Raw genomic sequence first — 26,470 nt, forward strand, 5'->3', positions numbered from 1 at the left:
TATAATGAGTAGGGTCAATTGATTCATTACTTCGGTCAGATATCAACAGAAAGTTCTTAAGACAAACAATTTAATTAATTCAAAATCTAAAAATCCAGACATCGTGTTTAAAAATCTTATAAACCAGTCTTTTTTTTGGGTGACACTTCTATATAATGTTGACTAAAGATAAACTTTAATATGAAAAAGCATATACCTACAACTTATAAATGCAAATTAAATTGAAAAAAAAAACGAAAGTTAACGGTCGGGCAATGTGGTTTTTATACCTGATCTTTAAGAGTAGGTTAAGCTAAGAAGCTATTCGAATAATGTCAAAGAAAAACCAGTTCTATCACAAAATGTGCACTTTTATTCCGTGCGTCATCTTAAGCTTTAAGAAAACCAAAGAAGAAATACATAATAAAAAAAAAGAGGAAAAACCTTTTGGAATGGAATTTCTTTTGTCGTGTGTTATGTTTATTTATCGGGAAAATCTTTTTAAATCACAGGGTGATTTGAATAAGATATGACACACACGTGTAAAACATCTGGAAAAAGTTTTAAAGTGGTCAATGCGTAATTGTTTAAAGGGGTTATTCTTCAATTGCAATCAATACTTTGTGGAATGGTTAGTTGTTTAAATGCATGATCTAGTAATTCCTTACATACAAAGAAAAGGTAGAAATAATTTGTACAGAAAAGAAATTTAGTTTTTTTTGTACGATCTTAGTATCTTTTGGTAATTAATAAGTATCTAATTAAGACCTGACAACTTTAAACTTTCACAAACACAATGCAATGAACAATGAAACAATGAAAGCAATGAACAATGTCAATGTAAAGCAGTACTTTTTGATCAGATTAAGTTCTAAAAACGAAAAACGGTCTTAATGAATATTCTTGTTGACTTCAATTATGATGCAAAATTGTCAAAAACAAAATAAAAACAGAATTCAAAACCCATCAGCATTAATAAGCCAATATTTTGGGTTCTATTAGTTGGACATCCAAGATAAAGGTCTTCATACTCAGGGAAAATAACATAGCATCATATTTTGCACTTCAAAAACGTTAAAGTTATAACATTGAAACAATATACATAAAGTGTTAAATGCAAATATGCATTTTATCCGTTTGTGAAGTACTTCAGAAGGACAAAACTTCTGCATAATGTTTGTAAGACTTAATTGCACCAAAAAATAACAAATTCATTTCTGGCCGCGGAACGTTCACATTCCATTCAAATCTGCCCATTCTACGTTTGTAAAACTTTTTCGTATTACATTAACAGGAATTTTTTTTATTGCAAAATCAACTCAGTTTTGGGACATTGATTTTTGTCCATTTGGAGTATCGCTTATTTTAGTCCTAAGAATTAGTGACTCATCTGTTTTCTATTTGATGATAATTTCTATGGAAAATTTGAATTAAGTGAATTTGGTTTGCAAAATGATGATTTTATAAAAGATATATGGTGAAGGGTTATTTACACGTAATGTACCTATTGTTTTTTTAATTTTATTATGTAATTATTTTTTAAACTAAGTATAAGAAATAATGATGATTTTAACGCATATTATATTTTTTTAATCACCCGTAAACGTTTATAATTTTAATTACAAACATCTAAAATGGATGACTATGGATTTACATCATTAATAATAATTGGTTTATTATCAATAGTATTGTCATTTGAATAATTACAATCCATTTAAATTGAATCTACTTAGTGATATAAACAAAAATATATTTAAGATTATAATTATATAAATTACATAAGAACATATGTAATTGCTCTGATTTTGCAATCTAACCATTGTTTCTGTATATATTTCATATATGTAGATTCAAATAATAATTTTAATAATTCTGAAACTACATACATAATTAAGGTAAGTATGTATTTATTTAAACATCAATCATTTCAATCAATGTTATTATGTGTTCTATTTTCATGTAGTTTCAAAAATAAACTACTCGGCAACTTAGATAAAGTTTTCGAAACAAAAACATTGTAATAGGAATAAGTGGTATTTTCCCTCCTGTTTATGTAGAACGAGCAATTTACTCAAAATACTAAAAAAAAAATTAAAAAGAAAAATTTTAAAAATGTGTATTTTAGTTAGTTCTTCTTCTTCATTTTTGTGTATCTATTACATAGAAGAATTTGTATTTCGCTCAACAATAGTTCATCCTGGGTTCGATTCCCAGCCTCAACCAAATAAAAAGTTTTTTTCAGTGGTACTGCCTCTTGCGAGGTGACAAAGCCTCCAAAATTAGCTCTTCGGACTCAGCGTTACACTCCTACTTGATCGGAGACCCATCGCATTTTATAGAACTTGTAGAACTAATTGGCTTTTGTTTTCTAACAAAGTACATAAATGTACCATGCAAACTATATAAATTCCTATTCCATTTCCTATTACCTATTAGTACTACATTTTCTATTACATTTTCGTCAATTTACGTTTTAAAGCAATTTTAGTATAGTATTGTACGATAAGCAAGTCTTTAATATATTTCATTTTGATTGCTTTAACAGTTTGAAAGTTAAATTTCGACTTAGGGCTTTGAAAAACTTATGAAGCGATCATATTACGCTCATAAAATTAGGGCAAAATAGTTGTTTTTGAAACTCTTCACTTGGAATTTATCCAAAGCCAAAGAACATTTTACCTTGGCAAAGAGTTTAAAAGTATTTGAAGGTACATATTATTTTAAAAATAGATAATTTTGTCATTATTGACGCTGTCCGTCATTTCTTTTCAAATTTCTTGATATATTCAGTCTTTAGAACTTTACGACTTACCATTCAAATTGCAAATTTGTAATACCTAACACTTAAAAAATAAAACCTCTACAAACCAAAAATGTATTAAAAAAAAAAAATAAAAAACATTAACAAATTCACGTCAGTGAGAGAAACAGTCATTCGTCAATAATATACAAAATGAATCATTTTCTTTAAAATTTAAATACTGCTTATCTCATTTACCAGCTTCTGGGTTATTTTTCAAAAGTGTACATATACATACATTGTATAATGCACAATCAATTTGTAAACAATACCTTCATACGTTCAAGCGATAATAACAAACAAAAAAAAAACACAACTCAACTCGGTTTGCAAATTTCATTGTCAACTTGGCATGACTTCTAAATAATTATAAAACGATATCAAAGTAAAACATACTATATTTATATTTGTACGTGCATATCAACAATTAGCCGGTTCATCTGCACTTAGTTGAAACGGGCCTCTAGCGCCACTACGCAACTGCAATGCGCACACACATTAATATTTCTAACATCAGTCTAATGCGAAACGAGAGAGTGGGGAGTTGGATTGGCGTTGAAAAATAGAAATAGTAGATACGAACTTTCTTATTCAACATTCGCAGCAATCTTGAATGGCGCAAAAGCTTTATTTTATTTTCGGTTTCATTTGATGTTAATGTTTGTTTAAGTTTTTGCTGTTGTTTATTTATTTGCCTTTTTGTTATTATTTTATTCACCAAGATTGCTATTTCCGAAACAGTATACTAGTTTGCACGGTGTATGGCTACATGGAAAATTGCGAAGTCATTGCAAATTATGCATACGTAATTCTTATTACTTGGTTTAAGTGGTTGCATCTTAATTTGCATTTTTTTTTTTTAGTTTCGTGTCAACGTGTCTATATATTTCTCGGGATTATTACATTACAATAAATGAATCAGCTGTTTTAAGAGACATCACACATGTAGTCAGTTAACGTTTAACAAAAATAACAATACATACATTATAATAAAGTTCTTATGATGTAGTTGCAAAATTGGTTCGCAAGATCCAACCCAACTTAGAAAACTTGAAAGCTTTCCAGGAAGCAAGAATCTCCAGAACACAAAAATTTAAAATGCAATCGACTACTTGGAACTAGCCATTAGCACTGCAATGTGAATCAGAAAGTCCAAAAGACATCAAGACAGAATACCAAGAGCTTCCTGAATATGTGATATTCGGACGTGCAAATAATGAGGAAACGTCTACAAAGAATCATTCACCGTGAACAGCATATTTTGCATCATTACATTAATTGATCCAAAGGACAGCGCTCTATTGTGGAATATGGTCAATTTTTGGCAAAAGAAGTCAACAGATGGAATCTTGAGTTTTTACTTAAACGGGTTCTACAGCTCTTTTTAAACTTCTTGCGATCATTATCATCTTGCTTCGCCAGATGTAAAAAAGAAAAAATCATGGGAATGTTCTAGTGAAATTTAGGATTGAGTCATTCTCGAGTTCTTTATAATTATTATTATAGATTATCATCGCTGAGATATAGTTTGGCCTAGGGAAGTTTGGCCTATAAAAGTGCATCTGTTACTGAAATCACCTCATCACTTAATAGTATACGCGTATAGGATGAATGCTTTCTGGGCGTAGATAAACCATTCGATGGTGTTATCTACATTTATCCTTAGTCCGTTCTTTATTCCAGAAACAGCATTAAAACTTCAAGTCTCAGTCCTTCAAAGTCAAGGTCATTCAAGGATCAAAGCTTGCACCACTCCTTTGCAGTTCAATGACAAGCGATCAACAACTAATTGTCAGATTCAAAGCCAACATCACATCAACTAATATAAACAAATTGGAATCTGAACAATAGATCCGGTACATATGTGCTTCAAAAGACCCATAACTAACAGCAGCTACCAGTAAAAATCTTGTAATGAGTAATAGTAGCCAAAAGTAGTAGGATACAACTTCAACGAGTAGTTGAAATTCTTAGCACTTCGACACTTGAACCAGTAACATGGGTAATTGGCAAAGAAATCATTATAAACACTGCCAATCACCTCAACCCGCTAGTTAGAAATTTAAATGGGTAAATGTTTATAATATAAATTTTGAAAAGATATAGTTTTTATTTCTGACCGACTTGTAGTCTGTAAGAAATATATTTAGCGGCAAATCGGTTTCGAGAAATTGAGAGATGCGTGTTTTTTTTTCAAATGGCGTAAGCACCAAAATGGTCCAATAGGTCACCATGGTCCAATAGGTACCCATGTATGTAACAGCCTCTTTGCTGAGCATGCCCTAACCTAAGCCCCACATCACTTATATTTTTATAAAACCTAACAAGTTCTGGCATCTTTTTTCTGACACATCAGTATCCAAAATTTATTATGATGATTTTCATAAATTTTCATAGAACGCGATTTCTAACACATTTATGGTAATTTCTTTAGTTAAATTAGAGCAAAATGATTTGTTGTTAATGCTATTGTTTTTGTTAATTTTATTTCAAGCCTTTCATTTTTATTTGTGTTGACGTTGTTAATTTTTTAAAATTTTCATTTGAAGGTCACAACTCACAAGTAAAATGAAAACAATTATTTTTTGTTTTTTTTTTTAAATTTAATTTTTGTTCAAGAGCGAAAACTACGAAAAATACGACAGATTAATGGAATTGAGTTAAATATACCACAAAGCACGTACCTACTTAATGATTTATTCAGTCAAGTACATTATATCGGAGACCAGATGTTGGAACTGTTTAATAGGCAATGACTAATTAAGTTCCGATTTCAAGCAAAGGCTATTTATTAATGTGTTCCAATAATATTTTGTGTACAAACATACAAAAAACATTCTCAAACTGTGTGTACTTTTAACTTTACTTATAAATATTTTGTACGAATTGAGGTCGAAATACTGTATGGGTCAATACAGTTTTTCAATACAAAGTCAAAATACTGTATTTAAAAACTCTGTATGTACAAAATACTGTACGACCTAAATACATACTACATTGCAAAATTCTGTATTTCAAAATTCTTACTGGTCAAAACACTGCATTTTAAAAGTGCATTTCAAAATTATGTATTTTAAAATGCTGTAAATTTATCAATTTCATTTCGACAACATCAAAACTTTCTTATTAACTTTGCAATTGCAGTTGCACACTTTTCTTCTTTTTTTCCTTGTCTTTTGTATCCATTTTTCGTAAAATACTTTAATCAGTCCCCAATTCCATCAAACTAGGTCCGTTCTACACTCAGTAATAGTAATTTAGTAATATTTGGTTATTTTTGGTCAGAGTCTGTTCCCAACTTCAAAAATTGTGTAGAAGAGAGCGCTCACGAGAGAGTAAAAAATTCCTGACAAATTTAGCCCAAAGAATTTTTTCCAGCAGAAATATGAGTTCTGTCAAATGAAAAGTTGACGTATGTCAAACAAATAAATAAAGAAGAAAACGAATCAAATTGTAATGATTTTTAAATTGAATCGCGTTTACGTATTTGTTTGCATTAAAAAAGTGTTAATATTTATCAAATTGAGCAAAAAATATGAAATTGTGTTGTATAATGGTGATCAACTTGTTCCAGACTTTTTGGCAGTCTTTCGTTATTTTATTTCCTTCTGAGAGAATTCTTTCCCAACTCTCATTAATTTGACAGACTTCCTAATTTAGTGCACAAAAAGTCTGGAACAGACCTACTATTTGATAATTAAAAGTTTTCACGAGTATTTAAGCATTTCTTTAAAGATTTTTCGAAATATTTCAGTTTTTGTCACAGTATTTCATGATACAGAATTTAAAAAAACAGAATATTGCATTAGTTTATTATAATACACAGGATTTTATTCATACAGAATTTTGCATTTATAGCATTTTAAAAGAAAGAATTTAAGTCATACAGGAGTCCAACTATGTAATTCATTTCTTCGAAACACGTGTTCGCATTTGCAAAAAAGTTGTCTATGAATTTAGTAAAAAAGTAAAAGTTACAAAAAATTGCTAAATTGCAATTTTTGAGTGTTTTTTTTTTTTGCACTTTACTCAAAACCTGGACCTTTCGGATCAAAGGGCTGCGAATTCGGATTCAACGCATGAAGTGCAAAAAAAATCAATAAATTATTTTTTTTTTGTGAAATTTTGCACTTTACTCAAAACCAGGACCTGGGGCCCAATTCCGCAAGATTGAATTCTTCTGTCTACACAAAAAAAACGTGTAAATTGCCTTAAGAACAAGGCAGAGCAAAACTCACACAGAAAAACTCACTCTTGCGGAATTGGGCCTCTGATTCAAAAGTCAGATTGTAATGATATGATTCAGTTGGAGCTCAAAACCACTGATTTAGTCGCTTTAAAATCAACTATAATGTTTTTTTTACTATTTTTTCAAAAATCTTTTAACAAATTTTGAATACAAAACATATTTGACATTATTAAGGTTTTCGGGTAATCCGCGTTAACAAATAATCCCAAAACCCATAAAAATGTCATGTGTTAACAACCACGAAAACCTTAAAAATTACATACAAAACATAATCTTATCAATTTAAGAGAAAGTTCTTGTGATTCAGTCGTGCATTTTATTTTTATTACCATTCTTTAATCAAATTATTGATTTACAAAGTTAACAAGAAATTACATTGTTTTCTTATTTTTTTTCCTATTATCTGTTACTCTATCGATTATATTTTGTTTCAATAAAAACTAAAAGAAAAAAAACACGGAGCTCTTATTAAATAATCAAATTTTTGAATAAAATATGAATATTCATATTAATATTTAAACATCTATCACTAAACAACTTGGTATAGGTATCCATGTCAAAACCATATTTCCACCACTCTCATGTCCAAAAAAAAACACAACATCGCATGCATCCGTTCAGATCTAAAAATAATCTCTAGCACTCTAATTGCATTTTCCAAGTACATATAGGTACCGAAACCCCACTTGTGCGCCTAGACAAAAATCGATTTTTCACAAAAATACCGGCCCACCTCAACTATATACTACAACGAAAGCAGCGCCATTAAAAACAAAATAAAGAGCCGCACCACAGGAAAAACCCCAAAGAGAGTTCAAGTTCTTTGCTTTTCAAATGTTATCCACTGAAAACAAAAACAAAAATAATAAAAAAATATTATTGAGAGTAATGAATGCTCTTGGATTGTGTTTTTGACTTTCCGTTTTGTGTTTGTGTTGTTGAAAAGGCATATGAAATGGAAAATTGAGAGGGAGAATATGAAAACTGTTATGGGTTTTCCTTTTCTCTATAGTGCAAGTTTATACTCTCAACAATAACAAAAGCAAAAGAAAATTAAATGGGACTAATAATCATATAGAGGCTCCTTCCTTTGGATTGCACAAGCACAAGCAATCGTTAAAAAAGAAAATGGGATCGAGAAGGGGTTTCTTTTTCAACATGAACAACTATTTACACCCTTTAAGTTTATTTACTCGTTTGTACTAGTATATGCAAAATAACCTCTATCTCTGGGGGGTTGGTGTCTAGGGAAGGTATACCCAAAGTGCATCCCTCTCAATTTCTTTCAACTTATATCAGCTGCATGTATAACGATAGTTTCTAAGGATGACATTGAAAGCAAGTGCATGCTCTTGTTGGCGGCTGAACGTTGAACGTTGTGCTGCAAAATGTAAACAAAAGAAACAATCTACGGTAGCTATTTATAGCACCGGGGCACACAAGATAAACATATCTACCAAAGCTTACTCGGTACACTACTGTACGTGTACTGTATAGACACTTTATTAGTATTGAAGTCTTCTTGTTTCTTTAAAAATTTTGGTCGCTCTTTTTTTTAAAAGAATTTTTTATTATTGTTTTTTTTTTCTTTTATTCTTATTTGTATTGAAAAGAGAGGAACTAGTTCCGTAACAAATCTCGATTGTATATAATGGATGAGGATGTAGAAATGTTTTTGGGTGATGTCATATATTTTCGAGCAGACGCACAGTGGACACAACAGTATGACTAACAAGATTGAACTTTGAACATTGGGATAATCTTTTTAAGTTCTCTTGGGGGAATGCCGCTAAAGTGAGCTTATTTATGTTTTGATGACAAACACTTTCTAGATAAAAAGTTTTAAATTTTTTTGTGTTTACTTTTTTTTTGTTGTGAAGGAAATTAATTTGTTTGTATGTTTTAAGTTTTGTGAAGGTTTTAACATTCGCATATTAATAATCAAATAATTATTATTACATATTTCAAAAACGGAAATATAAAACTAAGGTTATACACTTCCGTGAAGAGTTAAGAGGTAAAATGGTTTAGTTATTTACAAAATAAATTTTGTCTTAAAGAATTAAGGAATTTAAAATTTAATACAATTTGTGAGATGGCTAGACTGCACATAAGAGAAAAGTAGATCACGTTTTGTTTTTCTTTTCCTCACTTTTCACGGGAATATTCATAACTATTGATGCGTTTGAAATAGTTCTGAGCTCCAAATGTCATTTAATTTTTTTTATTAAAAACTTTTGCTTAATTTTAATAAACCCATTCAGGGCCAAGCGCTTTAAAAATGAATAGAAATACAAATCCTTTGCACATTTCCCACCTTTGTTGGTTAAAAATCTTTTTTGAGAAAACGCAACCTATAGTTTTTGCGTTTCTCAGAACTTCTGTTGATGATCTTTAACGTACAAAATCCTTGCTATGGTCATCAAAAAGGAAAGAAAATTGAGACTTCTTCATCATGTGCGTGATAATTCTATTTTTGGCACCAAACTGTTAACTTATTTAAATATCAGTACTTTCGTGACCTTCGTTAGTACGAATTTAAACACCTAAAGGTCCTTGTTAATTGTTATAAAATTCAGGAGAAAACAAAATATTAGCATGGTTTTGTACAGAGCATTCAACTGAATAAGTTTGAAGTAAATCGCTAGAGTGGTAGAATCACGGTGTCCAATTTTTCACGTTCTCTCTCACTTTATCATAGTTACGTCTGATTGTTATTTCGAGTTTTATTATTTTTGCGAGTCCTCCGATAGTCCTAAAGAACCAATACGATACAAGATGTCTCCATAATTTGGAAAACCTTCTTAATCCATTGATATAAAATAAAATACCAGCCTTAGACAAACAAATTTTTCATATTTAGTTCTGAAGGATCTACTTGATGAGGAAATAATAAACAAAAATGGCAAATAGGATATTCGATTTTATACTGACCCTGGCTAATCATACAACCGTGGTAGAAATAACCTTCTCACCAACAAAAGTATGAAGCCAAGGTTCAAAGTTTAATAATTTGTTTAGGTTATCATGAACTATCAAACTTATTATACAAAACAATATATTTATTTCCGAGTATTTAAAAAAAATACAACAATATTTTTTTCCCAATAGAATTCCAAAACAAAATTAATTTCATGTTGACCATAACATTTTTAACTTGTATTCAAGTTACAACTAAATTATTAGAGTTAAATGTACGTATGTATGTATAATGTACAAATCATTTGGAATTTTTAAAATTCTAAAAAATAAAAAAACAATCAAATAAAAACTTTAATTGCTGATGCAATCATAAATAATTTAAAACCTTCAATGTGGTCGCTATTCGTGTCTGTTACTGACAACTGCGTATATACAAACGAAACGAATATAACCCAACTACATTTAAGCCCATTTATATAAAAAAAAAAAAAAACAATAAATAAGTCACGACTGGTCAGAACCATAACTGAACTTAGCAACACAAAAGCTTTTCCCAATAGAACAAGGCAAAAGAAAATCAATACAACCACCATAACTCATCATCCCTTGACAATAACATTGGTTGAACTATATTAGGGGAGGTTAGAGGCAATAATATGTTAGCTAATTCGAACAAAAAAAAAAACATAATAATAAACATTTTATATTGAGGAAGGAAAGTGATAGTTTTTCAACGTAGGTCAAAACTCTACATTGAAAATACAAAATCGTATAACCATTTGAAAAACTGTTATTAAAGTCTCATTTGAAAAAGAAAGACCAACAATAAAGTAAATCATAAATTATTCGGTGTGCATGCTGTTTGGAATTCTTTTTTTTTTTAATCTAACTTTACATCAAGGATGTATAGTTATATCAAAAGAATATAATAACTATTGTTACTAACTACTATTACGACTATGGTGTCTGTGTCCCTTAAAATAAAAACAACGATATTATACGGGACCTCCATTGCGAGGGTAATGTGAAGGTAAAGGCTATTTAATGGGTAACTGTTACTTTTTTTGTTCGGGTTCGTGCCTGACTAAGGTTAACAAAAAACAAAGTCATTTGGAAGAAATGACGCGGATTTCGGTACATCTATGTACCTATGTAGTTTATTATAAAAATTATAGGATAGCTAGATTATGATATTTTGGAATAAAAAAAAAAAACGATCATATTTCAACATTATTTACATTCAAAAGTAACATAATTACAATTGAAAGTTGATTGGCGGAACTAAACACAAAAATCCTAATGAAGGATTCAGTAAATAGATACTTTTATTGAAAGGTTTTACGGGATTCTCATCGTCTTTCTTGATTTGCGTGTATTTTGTATTATAAGTTTTACAACAATTTAAGGGTCAGCTAGTTGTCGGCTTCACATGATCGATTGGTTGATCTTTATCCGAGACTTCTTGTCCTTAACATCTCTCTTTTTCTGCCCAAGCAGTTAACCCTAAAGCTTTGTATACAGAATCTGTAGTACTATTATGAAGTGGGATTTTTAAGTTTGTTTGTTTGCTGAGTGGTCGCGAGGTCTCTGAAATCACTTTAGTCCATAAGAAGAAAAGAAAGGATTATATTAATTTATTCTGATTCTTTAATTCGTTTTCTTATTACTTTTTTGGTGGCGCTTTTGGTCGTGATGATAGATATTATATACAAAGCCCTAGTGTCAGATAGAACATTGATATGCACGGATGTTCTGATTTCCATTCGAATTTCTTTCCATGTTTTCGAATTTTAGCTGCTCCGAATTCCGTGTTCGAATGAAGGGGGAAAAACGGCATATGCCCACTTTTTGTCAAAAAATAAAGTAATGATGAGGTAGTATTTATTGAGCACTATCTGATGGTATCCTTACTTTTATAAAACAAATTTAAGCCTTGCTGAAAAAAAAACAAATAAATTGTGTGCTTTTAGTACTAAGCTGTATGGAGAGCAACATTTTAAAATGCGTTTTTCTCGAAATGAGTTGGAATGGACTTGTGTTGTTTTTCCGCTTGACCCTTCATATGTGGTTTGAAATAAAGAACGGATCTACAATCCGACAAATTTTTGCCGTTTTCAATTCGGGTAGCAATTTGCTACAGGAAAACAATATTCTTCAACAGAAAAGTTGAATGGAAATCAGAGCAACCGTTTTCAATCCATACGGATTTAATTTTCATTTCCGTTCTCGAACGAATATTAGAACAGCCATGATACTTTTTTTTTTTATTTTCATGCAAATAAAAATCTTTAAGTTTGAGCTTAAGGAATAACTTATAAATCAACAATGAGTCCCATCAATAAACAAAATTTTTTCTTTTTTAATTCTAATATTGCTGAAGACAGCAATATTAGTTGTTTTTTTTTTGTCAAAAGTCTCACAAGAGGTTGTACCTTGGCCCAGATCCTCCGAATTTTCGTTATATTGCACTAAACATTATACTAAGGTATAATTCTAGCAAATTAAAAAAAAACTTTAACAGAGATTTTAGCTTGTAGCAATGCCCAACTAAAGAACTACTGATATTGATAAGCAAACTTAAGCAAAAGAAATCAAATATACAAACAATCCTTGCCTTAAGTTTGTTTGCACACAAGAACTTTTAATTTAATACAAGAAGAACAGAATCATCAAATTGAACTAAAAACACCGTATTTATACGAAAAAAATTCAAGTTCAAATGGGGAATTTACATTTACTAACTACCGGACAGACCGGTCGAACCAACCGCGAATTCAGTCCGGATTTTTTTCACAAATATTGATATTTCGGTGGAAGGACGGTCATGTTACTCATGTGTCACTTGTTTCAACACTTGTCTGTTCTTTCATTTTAATTTTAAAAGAAGATGCATAAGAAACATTGAAGATTAGCTTAAAATCAGTTTTGATGAGAATTGTCTGATAAATAGTCCAAAATCATTCGGCGAAATGACAGTCGGTCTATCCTATAATTTAGTCCATTTTAGCTTCCCCACTAGCATTCAAAAATTAATTAGTTATTTGCACATTCATGGTGTCATAAGTTGTCTAGATCAAAACTATTGGAACAGTTGAGAAGTTTTGAATTTGATCAATAGCAAAGTATGTATTTTGAGATGACATTTCAATACAATTAGAAAGGAGAGGCTGGATTTAGAATATATGTAGTAGTTAAATATCGATTTATATGTCATCTGTTAGCCAAACCTGATATCTACCGTTCCTTAAACTGGGAATCCCCTTAAAGTTCATAGTTTTTATTTTACTAGCAAATTAGAAAATTGCAAATCATACAAATGACTTCAAAACTACGAGGTTTTATTGCTCTACTGTAAAATTGGCTTAAATAGAGTTGCACACTTTTCCGGGGTTCACCGACGATATGTATTTAGTTGGCCTCAGACGGGAAGACCCTTACGCATGGGTCTCATCTAGGTGATTACCAACGTCGATTTCAAATCCCCACTGCTACCAGCGTTTTAGAAAAAAAAATTTAGCCCCGATCCCATCTACCAGTTGGTAGTATTTATGAGAGACTGGCAAGATTAAAAATGTACAATTTTTAAAAGAAAGCAGTACCTACCAGTAGGCGATGATGTTTAAAGTTTTTGCAACTGGTAACAGTGGGAGAATTGTAGTTGCAGTCGATCTTCGAGATTAAAATAAATTGTCGGAAAAAGAATAAATACAAATCTTGTTTTCTAACAAGTCTCTTTTTTGGAGCATCTTTTTTGATAACAGTTTAATCTTAAATTCAAAGTTACAAGAATCACAATACAATTCAACCTCAAAATCCCTTAAAGCTTCAATTATATTTGTAGAGCACACAAAAAAATTTATATCAATGAGATCCAAATTAACCAAAATTATATCACAACTGACCTTGACGCATGGCCTTTTGAATGGAAATTAAAATAGTTTTTATTTTAATTTGATGTGCCTCTTATACATGTGTATATAATATATTTTTTGTTGTTACAAATGAATTTCAAAATAGCCTTTAAGAGGTTTTTACAAAAAAATTCCCATATTACAACAAACAATGTTTTAGGGATAAATACACAAAGATAAAAAAAAATATTGATAACTTATCTAACACAAACTATGAATATTGTACAAGAGAGCAAACATTGAAAACTACCCTCATAACAAAAAAAAATAAAAATAAAATTATAACTAAACTAAAAGAAAAAAAAAATTATTCGTTGAAACTACATATATAAAATGATTTCGCCGCTTCATGTCTGCCGATTGCCTTCGCCTTCACCTTCATTAAAAACAGCCACACCACCTGTCACATACATGCCTAACATGCGCGTTGTCTCGCTATGATTTTGTATGCATCAATTACACCACGTGCACATCGAGCCGTTGACAAAATGAGAAGAAAATAAAAAACGTGACTAGCTAGATATATATTGTTATCATCACATAAAATAAACCCGACAAAGATGACTAATATTTTACAAAAGCAAAAATATTTTGCTCCTACATTTGAAAAACAATTGGGAAGTTGCTGCTGCCCTTCTCTAATTTGCTTCCTCCATTAATCCATTTGAATTTTAGTTTTCTCTGCGAGCACGTCCCAATCAACCCATTCATTTATTTAATATAGAATACCTTAGAATGAGGGGGTTGGGTACGATTGCTCGCATTTTAAAATCTCGTTTTTAAAATCTCGCATCTTAAAATCTCGCATTATGAAATCTCTTATATCGAAAACTCGCAATTACAAAATCTCGCTTAACGAAAGCTCGCAACCTTGAAATCTCGTAAACTAAAATCTCGCAATTTAAAATCTCGCATTGAAATAAAATATTTATTAATTCGCGCGCGCGAATTAATAAATATTTTATTTCAATGAGAAAAAGATAGAAAAGGTAAAAGTTTGTTATATGCATATTAGACTTCTATTTCAGTTGTTCATAGTGTTCAAGATCAACTGGATTTAGGATTAAAAGGACTTAATTCAATCGAATTTGTCGACTTTTACAATGCGAGATTTTTGTGGTGCGAGATTTTGTTATAGCGAGAATTTTATGCAGAAGCGAGATTTTTTCTAAAAATGCGAAATTTTGGTTTGCGGGATTTTGAAAATGCGAGATTTTCTTATGTAAGATTTTAAAAATGCGAAATTTTGTTTTGCGTGAAATTTAAAAAAATGCGAGATTTCGTTATAAGAGATTTAAGTTTGCGATCAATCGTACCGCTCCCAGAATGAGGAATTACCTGATATTTATCATTGAATTTCTTAAAAATTACATAATTAATATTTTTTTAATTTTATTTTTAGGACAGAGTAAAAGACTAACGCTTACAATATTTCGTAAATTAAACGATTAAAATTACTGACGTAGGAAGGCATTGGTTCATAGTTTAATTTTGTTCTGTAGATGGAAATACTACAGGTTTTTCTTTTTAGCAATAGTTGTTCCCTAGTATTTGAATTGTTTGTTGTGAAAACAAAATTTCGGAAGTGTATGGATTCATTGCACACATGGTCATCATTATAGTTGGTTTTATGTGTTTGTGTTTTGTAATAATTTGTTTGTTATTGAGGAATTTTATTATTGCAAAGGTATCTGCTGTGTAATTTGTGTAACTTGGGAGATGATGATTTAGGGATGCCACTGTGAATTTATATTTAACTTTTTATTTTTACAGTATTTTTATGAGTTGCAATTATACTTTAATTAAAAAAAAAAACTGTTAAGTAAAGAGTTAGAAGAATCGGAGCAAAATTGGAAAAAAATATCAGAATCTCTTTATATCTTGTCATTCTATACGAATATATTTCTCCTTTATTCCGAGGGAAAACACATTCGATGACAAAACTTCTTTTATCAAGGAACAAATGTTATTATTCAATATGCATGCCAAACCATCAAAAAATACAACAGCGTTGAACTCAATTCTTAAAGTGTTGACATTGACGTCATCGCGAAACCAAAACGAGCTGTTAGTGGTTAGGTAGGTTAAAGTGGATGTCGTGCGAAGACCCGACTCACTAAGACCTCATGGGTTCATTGTGATACAAAGGACTAGTGAGTTAGGAACCCACTAGTCGAACCACTCGGAGCTTTTTATGAATAGGAATAGTCTTTTCACATTTGTTTTCACTAGATTAGTATTATTTTTATAGTTGGAGAGAGCAGTACAATGAGGATGCTCTTCCTGTTAATTCATGCAGCTTCTGCAGAAGTCATTAGGGAAAACACCAATCTTTTGGCGTGTATTCCTATTAAACAGTCGATTAAAAGTCAACAAACACTTAATACTTCATGTCTATACATGGCTATATTTGTTTGTATGTAATCGTATATATATTTTTATAGGTAAATATGATTTAATTTGTATACCTGTTTTAAAATTCCTATAAATTTCTTGTATTATGATAATTTCTAAATGTGTATTTGCATTAGTCATTCTTTGAATTAAAAAGAAGCTTCGGCTGAAAAAAACCCAACCTGATAACTACGAAGAAGAGGTAAATTCAAACGTGCGTTGATTAGTCAGAACATATGAGAAGAAACAAAAATATCAATCTGCATGAAACTGGAAACAAATGTGCAACATTCAACTCGACTATGAGTTACAATTTTGAGCTTCAATTGTGCCAAATGGCCATTTCAATGCCTTTTAGTCGAATGCTTCATTTGAATCGAATATTTCATCTTTATAATTGTATTCGTTCGTAAGCAATGTCGTTGAATAGTTCTCCAAATAAATCAAAAATCTTTTAATTAGACACAGGCGCTTTTTTCAAATTTTATTTAACTTTACTTTAGTTTAGAAGTCATAACATAATTGCAAATAATAAGTAAATACTATTTTTTGCAACTATGCATTAGGACGATTTTATTGCAAAAATTATCAAAATCTGCAACAAAATAACACAGTTTACGGTTTAGAAACCGTGGCTTAACTATTAGAATCAATTTTTCTTTTATAGTACGTATCTACACCTCATTTGGGATAAAGATATTTAGTTTCACACATTGATTTAAATATATTTTTTAAAACTCAGATAGAGTTAAAGAGTTGATTTTGAGATAAAAATGTGTTGATTTATTAAAAGAGGCCAGAATTGATACGAAGACGAAAAATCTCATATTATTTACGTTTCTACAGGGTGGATACCACCGAAAATCTAAAATCTTTTTCGATTTTATCCTTCTTATGTCTATAACTAAGAAAAAGTTATCCACTCATTTACGGTTTTGCGAATTTTTACTTGAATTTGTTTTCTTTTTTTTTCAACAAAAACCAAAATCACGATTCTTTCAAAATTGTAGTTTTGAGAAAAATGGATAGGAAACTCCTGCAACGGACGGACGCTAGGCAAAAGATGGGGAATTGGGGCCGAAGAATTAAAGTAAAAATGTCCAAAAATACAGATTCGCTGTTTTGGCTTTGTTCCGACGAAATTTTGAAAAACTTTGCAGTGTCATTGATGTAATTTTGGAAATGATTGATATTCGTCTTTATAACTTAAACAATACTTATAATCTGAGACGAGAAGCTCAATTGGGTAAGATGAAACAAATTATTTAAACAACCTCACAGTTTAAAAGCTGAATAACACTTGCTGGAGCGTCAACTGCACTGTTTTATCGGTAAGGAGACGATATGAAGGATCATAAAAATCTCCGGTAAAGAGATGAATCAGAGCTATCGAGACCATTAAGTCAGCAAATTAAACATTAGAAATCAAAAAATGTCGGTTGTTGGATGAGAGTTACAAAAGCAGAAATACAAAAATCAGTTAAAAAACTAAATACATAATAGTAATTGACTTCCAAAAGATGGTAATTTTTTCCAGAGTAGCTAGGTACATACTTTTAGATCAAACGGAACACCGTTCTTCGCTTGTGGTTAAAGCAAGGCAAATGTTATTATTTAGGTTCCTCACCTCTTTTGGAGTTTCTTTGAGTCGCAGATCAATTACAATTACACCCTTTGTGGCAACATAGTTTGGGTCATTGTTTAAATTTAGGCTAATCTATGCGCCAGACCAATAGAAAAATTGGATGTGTGCATCGAAGCCAGATTTGATATTTAAACGATGCCATATAAAATAAAGGTCTTTCAAATAAAATACAAAAAAGTCTCATAAGTTCCAATTGGCATAATACTATCTGGTAATTATAGATATTAAAGAACAAGTAGCGTGCAACCTAGGTACAAATTTCAAACACTTCCATCGATTCGTTTGAGTCCATGGAATCTTGTCCCTTTACAGCAACATTATCACAAAATCAAATCCCATCTAACCTCTTTATTTCATGGCTATTTATTTACTGTTACAAAAAAAAAATAATTGAAATCGATTAATTTTTACACAAAGTAGTTACCTATGTATACACATAAATAAAGGTAAGTAAGATAAAAAAGAACATCCATCAGAGAACATTAACCTAATTTTCCGAAGAATAAAACGTCGTCGTCCCCTAGCAAGGACGAAAATACTCATACAGTCTAGTGTTGTCGGAGTCGGCGAACAAATTCAACTGAGCTGAAATTGACGTTCTCTTAAAAAATATTGTACCTACTATACTATGCGAACAAGGACAACCAACAAATAACAGTTGGTTGCACAGTGACGAGCAAAAGTGGTCAAATGTTCTCGCCTTTTTAAAAAACTTTTATTAAACTTAGAGTTTTGAATACCATTAACAATTTTTGTTATTTCTAATACATTTTTTTTAAGACGTTTGTTGCGGATTATTATCAATATGAAAAAAAAATTAGTAAAAATATCGTGGAGCGTGCTATTTTTTTTTTTTTTTAAGTGGTGAAATATCGAAACTATTAAAAATATCAAAAACTTCTGTGCTCAATATTAGAAAAAGCAAACAAAATCGATGTCCCACCAATGAAAAAAGGACGGAAACGACTTCTTTCAGACTTGAATGCTAGAAGAATGGAAAGGGAGTTGAGAAGTTGTGGATCCAAAACACCTAAGCAGGCAGTCAAAAATATAGACAAGTCAGTTAGTGAATGGACTGCACGCCGGGCACTCAAAAGAATTGGATTAGCCGCTAAAGAGAAACCAAAGAAGACTCTCGTTTCAGCGAAAAACATTAAAGCTAGCTTAGCTTTTGCTAAAAAGCACAAACAATGAAACATAGACCAATGGAAAAAAGTCATTTGGTTCAACGAGACGAAGGTCAATCGAATTGGAACGGATGGTAGAGCTTTTTATTGGTCACGACCTGGAGAACGACTTAAACAACATTAAGTTCAGAAGACTGTGAAACATGGTGGCTCGGTGATGGCTTGATGCTGTTCCTCGTGGAACTCTATCAGGCCACTTGTAAAAATCGATAGCAACATGAACAAAGAGAAATATTTCGATATTTTGAAGACAAATTTGCCATCTTATACTGCATCAATTTACTACAATGAGCGTGAAATAATTTTTCAGCAGGATGGAGATCCCAAACATATCTCGAAGATTGTATACGAATGGTTGAGAAATCAACAGTTTACGACGATGACATGACCAGCACAAAACCCCGACCTCAATCCAACTGAAAATGTATGGTCAATTGTGAAACCACGGTTGGGGCAGTACGAAAATCACCCATCAAATACTCAGGAGCTTTGGCAACAAATGGAATTGGAATGGAGTCATATTCGAGAAGAATTTCTTTATAATTTGGTGGAAACTATGCCTGAGCGTTGCTTACAAGCAATGAAAAATAAAGGATTATGAACCAAATACTAAAATAGAAACATTTTTCTTAAACGTACATAATTGGAAAAGTGGAAAAATGAATGAAATAATTTTTGTTTTGTAAAATACATGTATAATTTTGTGTTAAAAATATTATGAACAATAAAAGTAAAATTAATAATCTAAATAATAATAAAAAAAAATTTTCCACTTTATTTCTAACCACGGTTGCAATTTTTGGTAGAATCTTACCAAGTTTAGTAGGTTTTTTTCGGCTTTGTTAGGTTGGTAGATTTAAACTCTACAGTACCTTGCCATATTATTAGGCCCAAGCGAAAAAAATACAATTTTTCGGTTCAGTTTTTGCTCAGTTTTTAAAGTTTTTGTCGAAATATCTTGAATTTTTTTTGTCCCATTTACTTGCACATATCATGTAGATACGGATTGACTTGAAAAAAGTTTAAACATTCATACTTTTTGATAAAAATAACGTACAAAAGGAGATAAGCTCCAAAAAACGTACCTTATGGAATTCACGCCCGGATAATTACCAGACCGGTCCAATACTTAATTTCTTGTACCGAGAAATAACGTGACATTCTTAACTTTATGACAAGGATCGCAACTTGCATAAATATAGAAGCCCTGATCGTCTGGAAAGTAAAACATGTTCTTAGATTTGGGGTAGTTTTTTTCTTTTTTATAAGACCAGACGAGCACAGCACAGTACATTATTCCAATAAAAAAACATCATCTTGTCATTATTGTACTGTTGTACTATCTCAGGGAAAGGATGAGGTTCTTTTTATATTGTGGAAAACGCCATAACTCCAGACCAACACAAAAAGGAGCTTGGGAACGTTTTGATTCTACGATTTCGGAATAGGCTGGAGGCTCGAAGCTGCTATATTTATGCAAGTTGCGATCCTTGTCATAAAGTTAGGAATGTCACGTTATTCCTCGGTACAAGAAATTAAGTATTGGACCGGTCTGGTAATTATCCGGGCGTGAATTCCATAGGGTACGTTTTTTGGAGCTTACCCCCTTTTGTACGTTATTTTTATCAAAAAGTATGAATTTTTAAACTTTTTTTAAGTCAATCCGTATCTACATGATATATGCAAGTAAATGGGACAAAAAAAATTCAAGATATTTCGACAAAAACTTTAAAAACTGAGCAAAAACTGAACCGAAAAATTGTATTTTTTTCGCTTGGGCCTAATAATATGGCAAGGTACTGTATTTGGTAGGTTTTTTTAAGTCACATTAAAAAACTATTTTATAGTTTTCACAATTACTATTAAACGCTTTATTCTCAAGTCAGTCAATTACATTTATTTCATTTCTTTCTTAAAGGTTACTAAATTCTAACTAGTGCCGTGCAGTATGCATTTAAAAGACCTTAGGTCTTACAGGCATATAGTTAAAATTATTATTCTTATATTAAAAAATCTGTTTCTAAAAGTTGTTCAAAGCATCAGTAAGAAAACATGATTTTTTAGCTTCAAAACTTCAATTAAAAGTTCTAGTGTTCTCTACTTCAAAAAAAGTTTCATCCAGATAACGTAAGAAATCGACCAAAATTTTGCATCTAACTGATGAACCCACTGTGGTACCTACTTAAACAAAACTCATTTTGGAGGAGAGGTCACTATTTAATTTCATTCAATCACTGCGCTTAAATTAAAGCAAACTTCAGAACTTCAGATCTTTGAAATGCCTATTTTTAGTTTTGAAATGATAAAAGCAACGAAATTTTCGGAAGACCATCAGAAAATCTTCGTTAATTTTTTTTTTATCAAAAACTAGAACTTATCTAAAAAACATTTTTAGCAAAAAGTGGCCTTTGTAGTTGTAATGTACGTACTTTAAATGTAGTTACCGTTTTCGAGTTTTGAATCAATTTATCACTTAAAAACAAAACTTAGAGATTTGGTAGTTTTTTGTATAATTTGGTAGGATTTTTGGGGAATTTTGATAGGATTTTTTTTTCACCAGTGGCAATCGTGTTTCTAACTGTTGGTTTTAGACAATTTTTCAAATCATTGAAAACATTTGACCACTTTTGCTCGTCACTGTATGTACTTTCCACGGTTGTACCATCACATCATCATAGGACAACAAATATCACAAAAAGTAAGGATTTTTTCCATGTATGTATTTGTATGTATACAGAGAGATACCACTTGTTTTTCTTATTAGGAGTGTCCCCCAGTTAAATTGAGAGAAGAGTTTGAGGAGACAGAAGATGACGACGATTGTGTGTATTTGTATGACGTAGTCATCGCCCTACTTTGCAATCAAACTCTTCACAAAAGGATATACCTACCACTACCTATAAAGTATTTTTGTATAACGGGACTTTTAGAAATACCTGTTTTCAAATGAATTTTGTATACTCTCTTACCTGAAAACTTTCAGCAATTAAACTTGCAAATATCACAGCTACAAAATACAGTTTTAAACGTTTGCAACGTGCGTTTCTGCATGCGGTTCTTTTTGTTGTTGTTGGTGGTAGTGAAATGCTGCTGCTGCCGTTGTTTTGCCTTGAATTAATCGACATTTTCGCTAGTTTTTTTTTTTCAGCTAGTTTTCCCGTTTTTTTTTTTCAAAGAGTGGCAACTACTCTCACTTCGTTAAAAAAAACGATGCGCCGTAAGGAGAGGAGGCAAAAGCAATTTTACGTACGATTCGATGAATCGATAAATTTTGAGGAAAATTTTTTTTGGGAAAATTTTTAACAACGAACAGGAACAAAAAAAAAAAACAAACTTAAAAATAAGGAAAAATTATATCCGGGGATATTGGGAGAGGAAAATAATAGAGATACACTTTTTTGCTTCCAATTTGAGTGTTTTTATTTTTTTCTTTTACAAAATTTTGTTATTAAAATAATTTTCATCCAACACTTCTTTTTGTAATCAACACTGGGGGAGGTCTCATTATTGAGAATAGTTGTTTAGTAATTTTCTCGTAAAAACGGTCTTTGCTGCGAAAGAAAAAAAATTACGACGTAAACTTTTTTTTTCTCTATATTCGATTTGTATGTTTGCTGCTTCAATTTTTCAGCTTTTTCATTGTTTTTAATTTCTGTAGCTGTTTATTGAGAATTCAATGTGGAAGTTATTTTTTTATAAAGTCGCACTCTTAGGAATTTTTGGTTGGTAATCAATTTTTTTTGGAAGAGAAAACGTTGAAATTTTATATGTATGTATTTTTTTTTTCTTCGAAATGTTCTCCGTTAGAACACACCTTGCTCGTTTAAAGTTGTCGTCTCGACTAAATAAATTTTTGTGGTTTGATTGGTGTTTGTGTGCAAGATGTAATGAACGGGACATAAACAAAAAATACCAAGACTGGAAACTCGGCGGTCAACTGACGTTTGTCTACAAGCTGCGAGGTGCGGTGAATGTCGTGAACCTATCGTTGTGTTCGTGTCCGATGTGTGGTGAATGTCGTGAATCTATAAATGTGTGCGTGTTAACGTCATTTACCAACGTGGTGGCTTTCACATATATTCACAGACAACACTGTACACAAAAGGGTTTTGGGGGGAAAGACGTACGAAATTTTCCAGTCTTGGTATTTTTTGTTTATGGAACGGGATTTTTTTTGATGAAAGAAAATGTCAAATGTATAATAACAGGATAGAAAGAGTAAGATGGAGGTTGCGAAATATGATATGGAAAATAATAATGAGAGAAATAGAGAAAAGGGTATATTTTTTTCTGATTGGAAATTTTAATGGAAAGAGAAATAGATATATGATGGTAATGTAGTGTATTCGTTAGTATTGCTACTTTAAAGTAGTTTCAGTGTATACACTTGTTTGTTTGGTTTTAAGTACTTTTGTACATTTCGTTTTAATTCTTAAAGTCTGGTACGCTGCTCGCGCTAAATTTTAGCTGAGATAAAATTCCCATACAAGTTATCGATAATTTGTATGGGACCTATTTTAGCTCAGATAAAATTTTTCGATAATTTGTATGGGAGCTAAAATTTAGCGCGAGCAGCGTACCAGGCTTAAAGCCTGGGCCCTATTTCATAGATGATACATCACATACATTACATACATCATACATTAAAATTTTTTTCATACATTACATACAATTTTTTGTTTCATAGATTTCATTGGAAATAATGTATAAAATTTATTCTGTTGTAGTTGATGTATTTATTTTGACATTTCGTTTGAATGAATTGTGAGGTTAGGTTTCATTGGAGTTTAGGAAATTTGTTTTACTGACTAACCAAAACGAAAAGTAACAGAAACTTGCGTGTCATGATATTTAAAAATAAAACAAGAAAAGACAATGAATTATTATTTTCTTTGCAAAAATACAAAATATATTATGTGCATATTCCTTATGATTAAATTATGAACACAAAACTGTCATTTTTATACTTCTATTAAGTAAATAAATTTTGTTTACAGCAAAATGACTTGCTGTATGAAATGTATGAAAAATTCACATAAAATGTATTAAAACAATGTATGATAAATTTCTATGAAACAGTATCATACAACATTGGAATACTTCCAGTCGATTCTCCGTTCATACACTGATGTATGACAGTTCTTCATACAAATTTTCTATGAAACACAAATAATACATCAGAACTGACAATATCTGTATTATCTATGAAATAGGCCCCTGGTACGCTGCTCGCGCTAAATTTTAGCCGAGATAAAATTCCCATACAAGTTATCGATAACTTGTATGGGATCCATTTTATCTCGGCTAAAAATTTTCGATAATTTGTATGGGAGCTAAAATTTAGCGCGAGCAGCGTACCAGGCTTTAAAGTCTAGTACGCAGTTCGAGCTAAATTTTAGCTCCCATACAAATTATCGAAAAATGTTATCCAAGCTAAAATGGATCCCATACAAATTATCGATAGCTTGTATGGGAATTTAATCTCGGCTAAGATTTAGCGCGAACAGCGTACCAGGCTTTAGGACGATGAAAGTTAACTATTATTAAAGCAATCCAATCCACAAACAGAACAATTTTTTTCGCTGGGCAAATTTTGTCATGTCGTCTCATTTTATCTTTCGTGTACGTGTAAGGTTTTCCCTTGAATGTAGAGGTAAAATGACTCGTTTTAATAGGGAAGCCCTACTAACAATTTTGCTTCTATAATGCTTTACAGAAGAAACAATTGCATCTGTAAAGCTTAATAGAACCAAAATTGTTTGTCGGGAGTTGTCCTTGTCTTCTCTTTCTTTTTACAGTTACCATTTTGACGTTTTAAACTCGGCGAAAACCAAAACAAACCAGCAACAACAAACCAACAAAACAAAAAAAGCAAAAAGCGGTTTAAGAGATATTTTTTTTAATTTCTTTTGTTCGTTTGGTACTGACAGATGAGCGAAATTCCGAATTCTACACTCAAGAAAAAACCTTACACGTACACGAAACGTCAGAATCATGCCCATGATTTGACCAACGCTCATGTCATGTTGAAAAAACGAGATTCTTCGACGAGATGTCTGTGTGGACATGGATTTTTCTGCATCCATTGGATTTTTCCAAGTCATGTTCATGAACCGGGAATCGTTCATGCCCAGTGGAGGCAGCCTGTAACAATAGTTAAAACTTATCCCATACAAATTATCGATAACTTGCATGGGAGCTTTAGCTCGGTGCTCGGATAAAATTTAGCTCGATCTGCGTTCCAGTGTTGCCAGAATAATTTGGAGGAAAGGAGCCGATTTTGAAAAATCTTGGAGGCAAAAATAATCGCTTTCAAAAATTGTCAAAAAACGCAAACAATTTTTTTGGTCTGAGACTTTTGATTTTTTTAAAATTTTCCTTTGGGAACATTTATCTACTGCTAAAGCCTGGTACGCAGATCGAGCTTAATTTAGGCCGAGATAAAATTCCCATCCAAGTTATCGATAATTTGTATGGGGTCCATTTTAGCTCGGCTAAAATTTTTCGATAATTTGTATGGGAGCTAAAATTTATCTCGAACAGCGTACCAGGCTTAAGTACTTAAAACTACTTTGAACTACTTTTGTTGTATTGTAAAAGTAGTTCAAAGCAGCTTTAAGTACTTAGAAGTAGATAAAAAAGAACGCAGCTCTTATAACCGTATTGCATTGGTAACTGTTTATGTAAATAAATTAATAAAAACAACCAACGATTGCAAAAATAATCGTTTATTATGGTTTGTACAGTACATTTTTTGTTAAAATTATTAATTTTATTTTTATTACTTGCTCTATGTTTAGTATTGGGTTTCGTACCAAAAAACATTTCCAAGAAAACATTAAACAGTTACAGTACGAAAATGGACGATGTAATTACCCGGACATTGGGCTCGTAGGGATGGCGGTTGTTAGTACAAAAACCGGTTTTCGGTTTATACGGTTTTTTTCCTTTCGGTTAAACCGGCCGGTTTTAAACCGGGCAAAAAAAAAACGGTTTTCGGTTTTTTTGCTTGATTTGATAGCCAAAAAACCAACAAAAAAAACCTTTTCGAAGAAAATCTCTAAGCAAAGCTTTTTTAGTTTGATTTCGTTAGTAGGAGTTTTGAGGAATTTTTTAAGCTGAATATGAATGAAAATTTATAATAATATGGTTAGTTGAGAGAGGGAATGAAAGATTTGAGGGTTTTCAGTTTTTTGTCTCGTTTGGTCTTTTTTTTGTTCGACGTTTTTTTTCAGCCAGTTTTTTTTCGGTTTTTCGTATTTTTTTTCGCAAAAACCGGTTTGCGAGGTTTTAGTACAAAAAATTTTTCCGCAACATCAAAGCAAATTAAAGAGCACTAAAGAAATTGACAACTTCAATCAACTGAGTGAAGAAGAACACAAT

At 31.3% G+C, this 26,470-nt stretch overlaps 1 protein-coding gene across 5 annotated transcripts in view; it reads right to left on the reverse strand.

The window, feature by feature from the left end:
• Positions 1-22,941, reverse strand: part of LOC129907742 (NPC intracellular cholesterol transporter 1) — a 64,256-nt gene extending 41,315 nt beyond the window's left edge. For all 5 annotated transcript variants that reach the window (XM_055984091.1, XM_055984089.1, XM_055984088.1 and 2 more), the window contains exon 1: positions 22,057-22,941. In XM_055984091.1, coding sequence (XP_055840066.1) covers positions 22,057-22,212 — 156 coding nt within the window. In that variant the 5' untranslated portion in view covers positions 22,213-22,941. The remainder of the gene's footprint in view (positions 1-22,056) is intronic.
• Positions 22,942-26,470: the final 3,529 nt, after the last annotated feature.

The sequence above is a fragment of the Episyrphus balteatus genome, chromosome 1, assembly GCF_945859705.1.
Source record: "Episyrphus balteatus chromosome 1, idEpiBalt1.1, whole genome shotgun sequence".
Taxonomy (NCBI): domain Eukaryota; kingdom Metazoa; phylum Arthropoda; class Insecta; order Diptera; family Syrphidae; genus Episyrphus; species Episyrphus balteatus.